Here is a 15,166-nt window from a genome sequence, read left to right as displayed (position 1 = left end):
CTCAGATTTCAGCATGTCTCCTGGCACGTTATAGGTTCCCAAACATTATTTATCGAATAGGGGGATGGGTAGGCACATAGGAGGGAGGAAGAAAATATAACAATTCTGTGACCCCAAAGTCCGGTACCCTTTGGACTACTCCTGCCTGCCTTCTTGCAGCTCTCTAAAGAAAGTGGAAAGTAGGGGCCATACTCAGAGGACTGGAGAGAGTGGGGCTGGGAGATACCTCCATTGCTCCCTCTTCAGTCCCATCTCCACATTCACTAGCATTTTCTTTCTTACAAATCTAAGATTTGTAACTTCGCTGCTTAAAAATCCACAAGTCCCCCACTGCTTACAGGAAACGAGTGTACCCCTTAGAGTGGCACACAGGAACTCTCAGCCTCTTGCCCTCCCTTCTCCCCTCTGCAGCTCACAGCCCTTGGCCGTCTCCCAAGGACACACTGCTGTTTCCCGCCTATGTGACTTTTCCAGGTCCCTCTCTCTCGGGTGAATCTTTCCAGACCTAGCTCAGTTATCATCACTTCCATGGAAGTTTCCTAATCTCTCCGGCATCAGTATATACTCTTGGCTCCCATAGAACTCTGTAGAGCCTTTGTTATAGCCCACCTCAATCTGTCCCATATTGCTGTGTGCACTGTTTGTCTGCCCTGTTAGAATGTAAAGTGTTCAAAGAGAACATATATTCACTTTGGAGAACCCGACCTTACCACTTGTGAGCTGTGTAGATTTCGGCAAGTTGCCTATATTCTCTAAGCCTTGTGTATAATAATGCATAAAAATATTTGTTAAGATGAGAAGTGACCATTTCTACCTTACAGGTTTGGTGCCTGGAATGCTGATGTAGACCTGGAAACTAGCCCAGATGGAAACAAGAATGATGAGGCCACAGTGTCCATGAAAGTAGGGCAAGGCAGGGTGTCCAATGGAGCCAGAGGGAGTACCAAGAGGGAGGTCCTTGGAACACGGAGGAACCAGAAGGCCCAGGAGTAGGAAGCAGTGTTGGTGTTTGTAAGGAAGTAGAAGAGGGAGGTGGTTGGCCAGAAGACAGGCCCTGTTCGAGATCTAACCAGGACATCAGAGCTGGCCTCTTCCTCCCTTCTTCCTTGCAGGCCACAGCCAAGCAGCCTTAACTGACACCTCCTTGGCACCAGCACACAAACAATGGCCCATGGCCTGACTTCTGCCAGGATGCCCTAGGCCCGTGCCCTTCACCTATTCTGCACCTATAAGATTGGTGTTTGCCCTCTTTGATTCTTCCAGGTGCTGCCCCACCCTGTTCTTCTCCCCATTCTTTAAGTGCTGAGATTGGCCAGTCCCGTGCTGAGATGAGGGAGCCGGAGGAAGGGAGACTGACTCTCCTCACTGCTGTCCATTGGGATGGGATGAACTTCACAGCTCCAGTTTCCTGTGTTCTCCTCTCAGCTGCAGGTGATTTAAGCTTGTTGGATTTATATAACATTGGGAAATGGTAAACTGTGTAAATTTGCTATGTTTTCCAGGGACCGTTATTTATGGAAGGGCATTTTTAACTCAAGTGCTAGAAGTGTTAAATCATTATAATAAATTCATGCTATTCAGACTTTCTTACATTGTAATAAATTTTTTCTAAGCATGAATGAGAAGATCCATGGTTCTTCTAATATACCATTATGTATTTCTTCTCAAAATGACACAGCTTACTACAAGTTGGAGAATAATAGAATGAGATTTACTGTGTTGGAGGGGGAAAAAAAGCAGTTGAGCAGCGATGAGTCTGAGAAAGGACTTGGGAGCAGTGATCACAAGCAGAACTTCTCCCTGCCTCTCTGCTTGCTTCTTAGCCAGGTGGAAGGAACAGGCATTGAGTGGTTGCATCCTCTCAGTCTCCCACCTGAGCTTAGGGACAGCCTTTGTGCACAGAAATGGGGCATCCTAGTGGCCCTCTGCGCTGTCCTGTCCAGGGGCAGGTGTGGGAGTGGGGCTCTGTTGGAAAGAGAAGCTGTCTTTCCACATGGTGTCAAAGCCCTGCCAGGAACATCAGTCTGGGCAGAGAGCTGCGCTGCATATAGCACCCTCTCCTCACCTCAGTCTTCACCTGAGAGCTCACCTGGATCCAAAGATTCATAGCTTCCACCAGATTCTCAAAGGGATCTGTGATCCAAAAAAAAATTCAGGAATCACTGGTCTTAGGTGAATTCTGAAGCATTTTCTGACTGTCCACTATGTGCTAGCCAAAGTTCAGCAACATAGCTCCAGACTTCCAGCAGAGGACAGGGCAGTGAGGCAGAAGGTCAAGTTGAGCTGCAATTAAGAGTTCCCTGAGGTCAGTGCAGTCACAGAGCCCTGAACAGTAACCTCTGGGTCAGGGTCTTCCATCAGAATTTTCCCAAGCAGAGGAGCACTGTGTTCAAAGCCATGGAGAAAAGAACCCCAAGGTAGTAAGCTCATGGACAGCCTTGAATGCTAGGCTTGGTGTTTAAACTTGGAGGAGCAGCAAGGCTCATGCTTGCATAGGCCCATGAGACCTGCATAGACTGCAATCCTTGGCAACAGTTTACTTAGTGTTCTGTCAGAGGCTTAGGTTTAAGTTCTTTCCCTGTAGCTGTGTGACATTGCACAAGTCCCATCACCACTCAGTGCCTCTGTCTACAAAACATAGATAGCACATGTATGCATGCTTGCCTTGCCTGGCACAGTATCTATGGGGATCTGATGAAAGGATGCTCATGCACCTGCTGAGTAAACAACTGCAAACCTCTTTATACATATCAGGTGGCTATAATTTATCTGGAGACTGGCAAGGAGCAGTGGGCCCCTCTGAAGCATGGAGAGTGGGGGATTCCGTGATAGCCAGGCAGAGCTGGGAAGCTGGGCCTGCCAGCTCCCAACCATTGCTGCCTCCTGCACTTGTCACCACCTCAGGCAGTGCCTCCAGCAGGGCACCCCACTGCCACACTTGCCCCAGTTTGAGAATGTCATTTACCTCTGTTTCTCCCATCAGCCTAGAACCTCATCCCCCATACAAGGTCCTGGCTTCTTAAGACACCTCTGCCTCAATGGCCCTGGCTCTCCAGATCTCAGCCTTGAGGAGTGTCAGCATCAGGCAGAGCTGAGAGCCGTTCCAGAGTTGGGACCTCAGTTGTGGTCCACATGGCCATCTGCCTCCATGAGGGGTGCCTATGGGTAACTTCTGCACTTCTTTCTTATACTCCCCACCAGCCTCCATCCTCCACCTCTAGTATTTCTAAATCTGTCCCTTTCTTCAGAACTAAACAACTAGTGATATTATTTTCTTGTTTGGCCAGTCAGGCTGCTTCTGGGGATGGGGTGGGAAGGGCATCCCCAATTGTTTCTGAGCCATGGCTAGTGTTTTTTACTGGGCTGGAGGAGAAACCATGGTGGCCTGATCATGCTGCTGGGACTGCTGAGGTTGCAAGCTTCCTATGTCTGTGTTTGGGGGTTTCTCCTTTCATGTGCAACCCAGCACATTGTCTAAGGAAGGAAGCGGGTGGGGACTGGTCTCTGCAATGCCTGGTCCACATGACTGACCACTCTCCCCAGGCTGACCCAGCTAATGTTCACACCAGCCATTTTTTTTTTCATACATTTTATTTTGAAGTCAGACTTACAGAGAAGTTTTAGAAATAATACAAAGAATTATTTTATATCCTTTACTCATATTCCCCAAGTGTTAACATTTAACTTGTTTGCTTTATCATACACTCTCTCACACACATATACATACTGTATTATTACTTTTTTCTGGAAACATTTGAGAGTAAATTGCTGACCTAATACCCTTATTTCCCCAAAAAGTTCAGCATATATTTCCTAAACAAGGACAGCCTCTTTTATAACCACAGTACAGGTATCAAAATTAAGAAATTAATGCTGACACAGTACCTGATCTTATTTAAATGTTGCCAGTTGTTGAACTAATATCCTTTGTAACCAAAAACAAAAAAAAAAAGAAATTCTGGCCCAGGATCACAAGTTGCATTTAGTTGTCTTGTCTCTTTAAATGAGCACAAGCCATTTACTTCATAGAACATTTTGGGTTGGCTTGTTTCCTTATGATTAGATTCCAGTTATGCATTCTCAGCAAGAATAAATGATATAGTCTCCTTTTGAGCACATCTGACCAGGAGGCCCATGATAGCATTTGTTACATGTTACATTCCAGATGACACTAACTTTGATCACCTGGTTAAGGTAGTATCTGCCAGGTTTCTCCTTATATAATAAAAGTACTAACTTTCCCTTTGTAATGTGTAAGTATCTTGTGGGGGTATACTTTGAGGCTATGTAAATATTGTTTCTCATACCTTTTTTTACCCACTTGTTTTTATCACCCATTGATGTTTCAGCACATTGCATTTAAATCCTTAGACTTCTACTTTGCCCCTGCCTACTCTCTTTGACCACCAGTCCACTGCTAGGAGAGAGACTGGAAACAGACCATTTACTTCTGATCCTCGGGGCCATTAGCTAGGGCAATAACTACATACAGAACAACACACAACAGCATGGGAACAAGAGCCCAGTGAAGTGGTTCCCACTCAGGGCACTAGAAAGTCAGAAAACAGGTGCTCAGTTTCCAGTAGACCCCCTGGAGCAGGTGGACCCCAGACTAGGACTTAAGGACAGGAAGAATTTGGATGACCAGAAATCTGGAATGGCATGAGAATCTGTGTCCATATGCCATATTTGAGGGCCCCAGTGAGACTCTGCCCCGAATGCCTGTCATCCCAGGAGCTCCCATAGTACTGGGAAGACCTGAACCACCAGGCTTTCTTTTGATCCCTGTTCAGAGTTGGGACAACATGGGGCAGAGAGGCCCTGCAAAGAGTGGGCCAGGCCTAGGGTGCTTCAGAAGAGGCCTGTAGAAGGCATCCCCGCCTCCACTCCCCACCTCTTCTCATTCATTCAGCAAACACTGGTGCATACCCCATGCCAGGTATTGAAGTCAATGCTGAAGACACACAATACTCTCAAAGGGGATGCTTTGAGCCCAGAGATTCTTAAGGTCACTCAGCACTGAGGGCAAGGCAGGAGCTATCTTCTGCCCAGAATCAAGAGCAGAATACAGTGGAGGATAAAACCCTGTGCCAAGCTCCCTCATTCTAGGCTGACTCTCATGCCCAGAGCAAGGATGAGGGCACTCACGGTCACACATCTCCTCTGACCTCTCTTCGCCAGTGCCCTTTCTCAGCACTTGGCAGAGAGCTTCAGGCACTTGGCAGAGAGCTTCAGGCACACTGAAGTGGGGCCAAATCCCTGAGACCCAGGCTGCCTGCTCACTTTGCAGAGGAGGGATCTGAGGCCAGAGAGGTCTGAGCCTTTCCAAGACAGGCCTGACTCCACTTTTCTGCCCTGTGGATAGGCTGTGTGTCTCTGTTTGAGGCTTGGAAACACAATCAGCAAAGAGGCTTTTGAGGCAAGAGCCATTATGCACGTGCCTTGAATAGGTAGCTTCTTCCAATGTAATATGAAGATTACGTACACAGCGTCTGCCATAAGGGAGACCTGGGTTCAAATCCCAGTTCTGGGGTTCATGTGACTTTCATACAGCATATAAACTCGTCTGTAAAATAGGGCCCAGGATTGCTGGGAAGGTTAACTGGAATGGTGTCCCTGAAGTAGCCAGGACAGTGTCTAGATGATAAGTAGATTGTTTTGAAACAAGGCCTTGTGTCTTCCCCCAGCATATTCCCAGCCTACCTAAGACATCTTGCAGTTCTTCAGAAGGTCTGGGGTCCTTTGTTCCTCCATGACCCCTCCCATGGAGTCCATGTAACACCCACGCACTCTACAAAACCTGACCCAGGTGTCTCCACTCTCCCAGACAGGGCCACTTGCCTTCCCTCCTCCGGGCTGTCCTGGGCCCCCAACACAGTTCCCACATGCTAGTGTGCAGTTGTCTTTTGCTTGTCAGGGAACCTCATGGGGAAATTAGCGCAGCTGATTTTGAATCCTGGCTCCATTACTTTCTTACAGTGTGGTTTGGGGCAAGTTACCTACCTTATCCAAGCCTGTTTGTTCATCTGTAAGGTAGTGTGATAGCACCTTGCAGAATTACAGGATTAGAGATAATACCCATAACATACCTCACACTGGGCCTGGAAGGTGCCCAGTGTGTGCTGTCTTCATCTCTTCACCTCTAATCCTTAGTGCAGTGCTGTGCTCGGTAGGTACACTACAAATATTGGTTCAGCAGGTTAGGGAACAAATTACTCCCCATGCCAAAGTAGTTTTCATTTTAAAAGCAGAACGAATGAGGCCTAGGTCTAACCCAAAGAAAAAGGCCTAACAATGGGATCTGAGACCTGTGTAGGACTGGAGTGCAGTGAGAAGCCTGGGGCACGTGTGTGGGATCTCCTTAGCAGAAGCCCACGTCCTGCCCATGCAGGGCAAAAATGACCCACAGTTGTCCTGCTCCTGAAGCCCCTCCTTGGTTTCCATGAAGAAAGCAGGAAATGGAAGGGAAACAAGGTTGACAGCCCCTGGGTCCACTGGATTTCCTGCCATCCCAATGCCCATGGCTCCCTGAGCTGGGCCCCAGGAATAGGTAAGGACAGAGTGGCAACGGCAACAATGAATCATGTTGGAGAGCCTGAAGACAAGAGGCATCTCTGTGCCTCAATCAGTGAAGTATGGGGCCTTCACAAATGGCTGAATTTTCCCCTTTATTTTAAAAAGCTTAATTTTTAAACATTTTTTATTTATTTATTTTTAATTTTTTTTAATTTATTTTTGAGATGGAGTCTCACTCTGTCTCCAGGCTGGAGTGCAGTGGCACAATCTCTGCTCACTGCAACCTCCATCTCCCAGGTTCAAGCGATTCTCCTGCCTCAGTCTCTCCAGTAGCTGGGATGGGAGGCTGGCATTTTTCTGGCATGTGCCACCACGCCCGGCTAATTTTTTGTACTTTAGTAGAGATGGGTTTCACCGTGTTAGCCAGGATGGTCTCGATCTCCTGACCTTGTGATCCTCCCACCTCGGCCTCCCAAAGTGCTGGGATTATAGGCGTGAGCCACCATACCCTGCCAATAAGCTTAATTTTGTTATAAGCAAATTCTTAAGATTAGTGCAAACCCAGTTGAGCACCCCCAAGCAAGTTCTTAAGATCAGTGCAAACCCAGTTGAGCCCAGTTTGCACTGATCTTAAGAATTTGCTTATCATTTTCTCCGAAGTTAAGTGTACTGGGGGAAATGACTGACACAGCTCAAAAGGCTTTTGAACTTCAGGTAGCTCCATAAAATGTTAATAAATATTATATTTATTTCAATTTAATTTTCTCTCCTTGTTAATAATAAAAGCTCCCGTCTGTCCCTATAACCAGCAAGTGCTACCAGGGAGGGGGACTTACACACCCATTAGCAACATGTTTACTAACTTGTTACTCACCTTTAAGGACTCCAGCTCTATCAAGGAGAGAAGGGAAGAAAAGCATTGGTACCTAGATCAATATAGATGCTGCCATTTCTTAAAGGTGAAATTGGGGTTGTTGAGAAAAAAAGTCAGAATAAAGAAGGTAGTAGGAGACAGGAGAGAAGGGCTGGAGGGGAGTGACTGTGCAGAGTTTACAACTGAGGGAGATGTGATGTAGAGATCAAGGGCACAGCCATGCAGATAGACCTGGACTTGAACGCTGATTCTAGGTAATTTAGGTGAGGGACTTAACCTCTCTGAGCCTCAGTTTTTGCATCTGTAAATTAGGGTAATAACATCTGCATCATAGAATTATTGTGAGAATTCGATGAGATTATAACTAAGCAGTTCTTAACGTAGTGGCTAGTACAGAGCAGCACCCCATAAAAGACAGCTACCCCCGTGCCTCAATGAATGATGCCCAAATGGTAAGAGGTGACTGGACGGCCCTGATGTCTCTGTTCAGCCAGTGGGTCCCAAGCATCCCAAGGCCTGGGCTTACCTCTTGGGAGTCACATGGGGCAGCTACAGGAGCCTGGGCACATCACTGCCTGGCTCTGGGTCTCCTCAGTGGAAATGAGGATGACAGCTGAGTTCCTTCCACCTATACACTCCATGCCCACACTTAAAGAGCAGGGTGAAAAAGAACTGGCAACACTGGCTGCTGCTAGGGAGAGAAATGGATGACTGGATTCAGGGGTGGGAAGAACTTCATTGTTTCCTTTTTCCTGTGTTTTTAATTTTGAAATATATGAATATTTTTTTCAAAAAAAAATAGATAAAAATTTTTAAAATGCAAAGACCAAATTAGTATGCAGCCTGAGGCCATGTGAGCCCAGAGGAGGAAGGATGCAGACAGCAGCAGCCACAGTTGCATTGGGAATGCTTTTGGGAAAGGAAAGGGCAAAGAGAGCAGCAGGGGCACAGCAATGTCAGCTAATTGGGGTCCCCAGAAAAGAGCAGTGAGAGGCAGAGGTGTGTGCACCTCAGCATGACAGGAATTCTCTGGAAGTGGCATAGACTGACTGGACTTCACAAAAAAAATGACCTAAAGTGGTCTTGTGTCAAGTTGAAGTTTGCTTTTGTTGGGAGGTGGATTGTCAATAGAATGGAATTAAGAAAAGGGAAGGAGGATGGGATCGCAGCCTGAGCCATTCGTTCTGAGTGTCTGTGCTGTAAGAAATTTGCCGCTCTGATAATCCTTGGGGTGGAATGTAGCTGAGTGTGGCTGTCTCTTGTTCACTCCTCAGCACTCTTGGGGGTGGTATTATCCCCATTTTAGAGATAAGGAAATTGAGGCTCAGAGAGGTTAAGCAATGTTTCCAAAGTGACACAGAAGGTATTAGAGAGAACTGTGATTTGAATCCTGGTCTGAAGTCAAAGTCCCTGCCTTTTTCACTCTGATACCCTAATCTTTCCATCCCCTTCCTAGTCTGGGAAAGTCTTGGTTAGAGCTCCACAAAGGGCAGAAGCAGAGATGGAGATGCTCAGAGTTTCCTGAAGAGGCAAACAGTTAGGCTGGCAGGAGGAGGGAGAAAGGGTGATATAGAGGGCCCTGGGGAGCTGGTGCTGGCTCTCCAGGCTTTCACTCTGTCACTAGCAAGTCCCAGGACACCTGAGAATGTTGGAGACCAGAGACTGGCGGTAACCAAAGGGAGGACTTGAGGAGAGAAGGGAGGGCAGCTTAGAGAAATGGAGGGTCAGTAGGGGGAGGAAACTAGAAAGTTAAAATAAAAATCTTATATTTGCAAGCATTCATCTAGGGATGGGAGGGTGTGTTGACTATACACTTATTCCACATGCTATCACTACTTAAAGAGCATTTCCAGAACACCTGCCTCTTTGGGACATGCCTTCAGCCGTCAGTAATTTGTCCATTCCTTCCTTCCTTATTCACTCATTAATGCAGGAATGAATCATTATTGACTGACTATCCAACTGCCAGAACTCACTAGTCTGTTGAAGGTAGTACGTCAACAGTAGCTAATAATTTTGATCTGGGGGTGGGTTCCATTTCGGTAAATAGTCAAATGGCATTCACAGCCAAGTCTGATGCTGTCACTTTGCGCTGGGCCCCTTAAGCTCACTGCCATATTGTGCCTTATCCACTTTACCAAGTGGGCAAGCAAGGTGGGAAATGTTCATCTGTGTTTTACCCACTGTAATTCAAACACTAGCCCTGCAGACCCTGTGCTATGGGGATCTGCAGCTTTGCCTAGAAGAGCAGCAGCAGTCCTGGAGGATGGAGGCCCTGGCAGTGCTTGCACGAGTGGGGAAGCTCTAGTATGTCTTGTGTTTCTCTCCGTGCTTAGTATGAGGGATGGGGGTGTAATCCTGCTCAGAACAGGAAAAAGGTCAGATCTTTAGGAAAACACCGAGGGAGATGGAAATGTTAAATGAAAGGTCTCAATAAACATAACTTTTTCATACTAGCATCACAGATAGGAAGATAGAAGGAGGAGAAGAAAGAGAGAGAGAAGCTGTGACTACAAAGGTGTGGAGAAAGAGCTGGAAGGGCTTTGAAAGTGCTGCTGGGAACAGGTGCAGTTGCCCTGGGGAGGTGCTGGAGAGGGGCTGGGGCTCCCACCAGGAGCCAGTTCCACCCCAGGATAAGGCCCTGGTGAGGCTATGAAGGCCAAGTTCCCCAGGGGCTGCCACAGCAAGGTTACAGCTGCCCAACAGGCCAGAGCCAGCTGGCAGACATCAGTGCAGCATGGAAAACATTAAGGGGAAATGGAGGCATTTAGCAATGAAATGACTTGATACCTGGGATTTTTGTCAAACTAATTGTGAGTTGAGGTATGCTGAAGCTGGGTAGTGAGTACATGGGGATTTTTTTTTTTTTTTTTTTTTTTTTTTTTTTTTTTTTGAGACAGAGTCTCACTCTGTCTCCCAGGCTGGAGTGCAGTGGCGCGATCTCAGCTCACTGCAAGCTCCGCCTCCTGGGTTCACGCCATTCTCCTGCCTCAGCCTCCCGATTAGCTGGGGCTACAGGCGCCCACCACCGCGCCCAGCTAATTTTTTTAAGTTTTTAGTAGAGACAGGGTTTCACCATGTTAGCCAGGATGGTCTCGATCTCCTGACCTCGTGATCCACCCGCCTCGGCCTCCCAAAGTGCTGGGATTACAGGCGTGAACCACCGTGCCCGGCCCTACATGGGGATTCTTTATGCAAGTGTCTCTACTCTTGATTATTATGCTTGAAATAAAAAGTTTCTAATAATAAGCAAAAGGTCTTTTACAAATAGGGGTGCTATGAAGGAACCACACACTGCAGATAGGATAACAGCAAAGGAATAGAAGCCATAGAATAGAAGCAAAAATGAACAAGAATTTTGTCTTGGGTTCTCTTAACTAACACTGCAAATCAGGAGTTCTTAACCAGAGCTCTGCTCTCCATACTCTCCTTCAGGGATCCCTGAGCTCTCCATAATCATGTGCAAAGTGATCTAATAGTTTTCAGCAAGTTTTCAAGGATCTCTTTCCCCCAGAGGTTAATAAATTGTATTCTCTCTTAAGTGTGCCATGCATGTATCAGAAACCTGGTGCGCGGTTTTTACATTGAAGGTTTCTTTTACAGAACTGGAATGTTCATCTCTGGTTCCAGTGTTTTCAGCCCCGCTCTCAGTCAGCCATACCCAGAAGACAGCAAAATTGCCTGGCTGGTTTCCCAGCCCATCTCTGGTGACAGCTCCCAGGGTGCCTACAGTCTTTAGCCACAACACCTTCAGTGGAGGTAGGGGAGGACTATGTCCCAGAGACAATGGTATGCAGTGGGGAGGTGGACACAAACAGGAGAGGTCTAGGAAGGTCACTTGGGGATCTCCGGGAGGCTTCATGGGGTCTGAAAGAGTAAGAGGGGGTGCTGGGGGTTGAGGTTGTCCTCTTTCAGCTGTAGGTATGCAACAGAAATCACCGTGTTGACTAGTCTGAGGCTCGAAACCTAAAGACACCTCCCCACTCCCCAGAGAATTTCTTAGAAAACACCTTCCATTCTTCTCAGGGCAGAATAATACCCAGTGTGACATTTAGCCCCTTTAAGCTAATTCTTCCAAGAAGTGCAACTCTCTAGAATGGACAGAGCAGGCTGTCACTTGGACTTGCAGCCCTGTTGAGCAGCAAAGGGGGGTTAGTTTAGGGGACATTCAGGGTCTCCTCAGTCCTTCTCTCTTGGAACCATGTCCACATTTAGGTCAAGACTTGAAGGCCTTCCCTTATTTGCTGATACATGAAGATCTTTCTCTCCAGCCTGATGCATCACAGGCCAGCATCAGAAGCACAGACTTAGCCCCTGGCCCTGAGAAGAGAGATGGGAGGAGAGGATGGAGCATGGGGTCCAGGCACTGCTCTGTAGCTGGGGCTCTGAGCTCTGCTCTCTATACCCTCCTTCAGAGGAGACAGGTGGGGACTGAAGCGACTTCCCCATCTCCCACAGGGGGGCACAGACTGACAGGCAGTCAACGACCCTTGTTTCCGGGGGCTTATCTTCTCTCCTCCAGGCATCTGAAGCCTTGCAGCTTCCCTGCCCCTCATTTGGCAGCCCTCTTGTCTTAGCAGTGGGGAGAGGTGGAGGCCCTGGGAAAGAGTCTGCCTATTCCTAGACCAGACTACGGGGCTGAGGGCAGGAGAAGGGAAGGAGGTGGGAGAGCAAAGATTGAGAAGAAGGTCTGTCCCAGGCCAGGACTGGGTGAAGGCATGCAGCTGGTGTGCAGCTGTCTGGGCTCTCCTCTCCAGACGCCTGCCACCCCTCTCCAAGTCCTGCATGGTGTCCTTCCTCCTTTGGAATGCTCTAATGCTCTTCCTTCCCACCCTGGCATTCAGGATCTGGAAACCTCTCTGCAGCTCATATCTAAGTGTAGGACAGGCAGCATGCCAGGAAACACCCCAGCAGAGGGCCCCTACTCTTCTTTCTATACCCCTGCCCCCACCAGGACCCTGACTGAGGGCCCAGAATCCTGTTTTCTCCATCCCTGCAAACTGCCAAAGCAGCGGGAGGTGTGAGGCCAAGAGCAAGATGCTTGCTGGTAAATTTGGAGTTGCATCCTCATCCTTCTTCCTTTATTGTGGCCTCTTTCCTCCACTGCCTCCTTCCCTAAGGTGTCACATAACTTCCCCCCAACCCAACACTTGCTCGGCCTTCAGGTCGGGTGGCCTCGGTGACCTCCTTTCTGTTCTGCTTGGACACTGTGGCCACCTCTTCCAGGAACCCAGAAGAATGAATTTGCAATGGGGACTTTCAGAGACACCAGTCCAGAGAGATTCTTCCTAGAGTGGAACAGGACCTCCTTTTATTGTTCCCATCACCTCCCAGAAAGAGCTTCACATGCTGAAACTCAGAACGAGGGCCTGTGTTGCAGATTCCATAAAGAAGACCAAAGGTACTTCCAGCGGGCAAGCCTTGGGGCTGTGAGGCACAGCTGGCCAGAGTCCGAGAGGCACAGACCAATGAAGAAATCTTTTTTTTTAAACTGTGCTTTATTTAGGGCTAAGCTGGAGAAAGCGTCATCCAATAGTTACAGAAGGTTACAAGGAGTTTTAGGGAGTTGAGTGTGAAAAGAGCAGTTGTACTGAACTGCAGCTGTTTTCTTTTTTTTTCTTTTTTTTTTCTTTTTTGTTTTTTGTTTTTTTTTACATCTGGACATCCTAAAAGGAGGAGTCAAGAGAAAAAAAGAAAATGAAAAACAACAACAACAACAAAATTGACAGAAAGAAAGGAAAGGCAGGAGGCCCTAGAGGAACTGGAAATTTGTTCTTCTAAAGGGAAACAATGGTAGGTCTGAGAACCCCCGGCCTCCAGATGATCTGGACATCAATGTGAAGGAATCGAGGCAGAATGCCAAAGCAATCTTCCCAAGGGTGCAAATAAATTATAATAAATATGTTATACTTTAAAATATATGTGTTCTTAAATAATTCAGTGTTTTTCTGATTCTGAGTTTTTTAAGCAATGTCTTTAACTGCTCTAAAGTCATTTACCAAAGATAAATATCGTGCTTTCATTAAATAGTTTTCCTTGTTTTTTTCTCTATCATTACAATTAAAAGTCCTACAAAATATGCAAATTTATTTACAGAAAAACAGAGCCGGCATCATTTAAACATCCCTGTTTTTCAAAATTCCTTGTAAACAGTTTCAGAAATTCTTCAAAGATTGTTTATTTTTCTCTCTCTTTTTTAAGGTTTTGTGTGTGTGTGTGTTGTCTAGTCGTTTTAAGATGAAAGTTCCCAGTTCTCCCTTGCCCGGAAAGTCTCTGGAGCAAGCGTGGAAGGCGAGTGAAGCGGAAGGTGAGTGAAGCGCGCGCAGCTCCCGGAGGGAAGCAAGAGGCGAGGACGACGGCGGCGGCGACGACCCGGGCAACGCGACCGTTCCCGGCCGATGGCGTGGCCTCCACCGGCGACAGGCAGCCAGGCGCCCGCAGGTGTGGGGCAAGTTCGGCCTGGCCCTTGGGGACAACGGCGTCCGACAGCACTCGCGGGGAGAAGGGGTTGATGCTCTGTCTAAACTCTACAAAAGTACAGTCCTACAACATCTGGGATTTTAGCAGTAATGCTAACTTCTATAGCTTTTTTTTTCTTTTTTTTTTTTATTTTTTATTTTTTGCTTTCCTCTAATTTTTCTTCTATTATATAGGTATTTTAAACTTTTCCTTTTTAAAATTCTGTACAACTATTAGGATTTTAAGAGGGGGAAGAGTTAGAAGCATTTACAGACTTTTCACAACAATGACCTTGCTTGGTAAGTCCCGTTTGTCCCCTCTTTGTTTTCTCACACTCCACGGTTAATGAGTTTTAAGATTTGTGTTGCTTTCCCCAAATATCCACCAATTTGTTCACCTTAACAGCTCCATCCAGACATAGAATACAGAAAACCATAGGAAAGTGTCATAGACTTGGATGAGGGTCATCAAAGCGCCTCTCAAAGTATCAAAGAACTATTATCTTGCTGTTTTAAAAGCACTGAAGCGTTATATTTCCTTTTTTTGTTGTTTTTTTGTTGTTTTTTGTGTTTTTTTAAATTTTTTATTACATTTTTTCATAGAATCGCTCTAAGCTGTTTCAAGAACAGCCATGAGGCAGGAAGGAGGGGGTCCTCCATTCCCCCTCTATTTGACATAGAGCTACACATCTGCAATAAAAAGTTTGGTCCTTTGGTCCCTAAATAGCTAAAGGAATGACAGATAGAGATGCTCAGTGGCGGCCTCCCAGCCGCCCCCTGGGGACCAGGCCCCACACACCACTTGCCCCAGCCTGCCTCAGGCGCCCATGGGCTGGAAAAGCCCCGGGATCGGTAAGCAGCGTCTCCTCCCAGTTCCCAGCCCTTCAGCCTCCCCGTCTGGTCTCATGATATTTTGTTTTAAAGTTGCCTTTTGTGTGTGTTTTTTTTCTCATTTTTCTTCATCTTCTTCTTATGTCATATATATATTTTCCCCCAAACACGTGCCCTCTGAACTCCATAGACGCTATACTTTCCTTGAAGAAATGTTACAGTCACACAGACAGTGTCTGGAGTCTTCAGCTTGATTGATATTGGCTGATATGTCAAAGGTGTCATCCAACAGTTCTCATTTATAAATATATAGAGAGAGAGGTTTGTTTTTTAATGTAGCCCGTTCAGCATCCTGCCCTAAAATGAAGAAAATCAGGGCTGATTAAGCCAAGAGGGAAAACACAAACAGCATCCAAACACCAATAGGAACCTGCCTCAGGGGTTAGGATGGGAGCTCTAGGGGATGGTGGGAGGGAAGGAAGAGAGA

General features: G+C 46.9%; 1 protein-coding gene and 1 long non-coding RNA gene across 18 annotated transcripts in view; one reads left to right on the top strand and one right to left on the bottom strand.

Annotated features, from left to right (window-relative positions):
• The first annotated feature begins 1,263 nt into the window (after positions 1-1,263).
• On the top strand, positions 1,264-14,133 carry LOC114673827 (uncharacterized). The gene is made up of 3 exons (XR_003724652.2): positions 1,264-1,431; positions 10,994-11,149; positions 13,592-14,133. It is a non-coding gene; the product is annotated as an uncharacterized LOC114673827 (long non-coding RNA).
• CELF4 (CUGBP Elav-like family member 4) overlaps positions 12,870-15,166 on the bottom strand; it is a 321,222-nt gene continuing 318,925 nt past the window's right edge. For 11 of the 17 annotated variants that reach the window (XR_003724646.2, XR_003724647.2, XR_003724650.2 and 8 more), the window contains one exon: positions 12,870-15,036. Coding sequence is in view for 2 of the 17 variants with exons in the window: in XM_028838156.2 (XP_028693989.1) it covers positions 15,010-15,036 (27 nt within the window). In the remaining 15 variants the exon portion in view is untranslated. The remainder of the gene's footprint in view (positions 15,037-15,166) is intronic. The other 6 variants (XR_001441061.3, XR_013408167.1, XM_015121743.3 and 3 more) reach the window with 1 other exon arrangement.

The sequence above is a fragment of the Macaca mulatta genome, chromosome 18 (assembly GCF_049350105.2).
Source record: "Macaca mulatta isolate MMU2019108-1 chromosome 18, T2T-MMU8v2.0, whole genome shotgun sequence".
Taxonomy (NCBI): Eukaryota; Metazoa; Chordata; class Mammalia; order Primates; family Cercopithecidae; genus Macaca; species Macaca mulatta.
The sequence above is the reverse complement of the archived record's forward strand: the minus strand, read 5'-3'. Positions and strand labels throughout refer to the sequence as shown.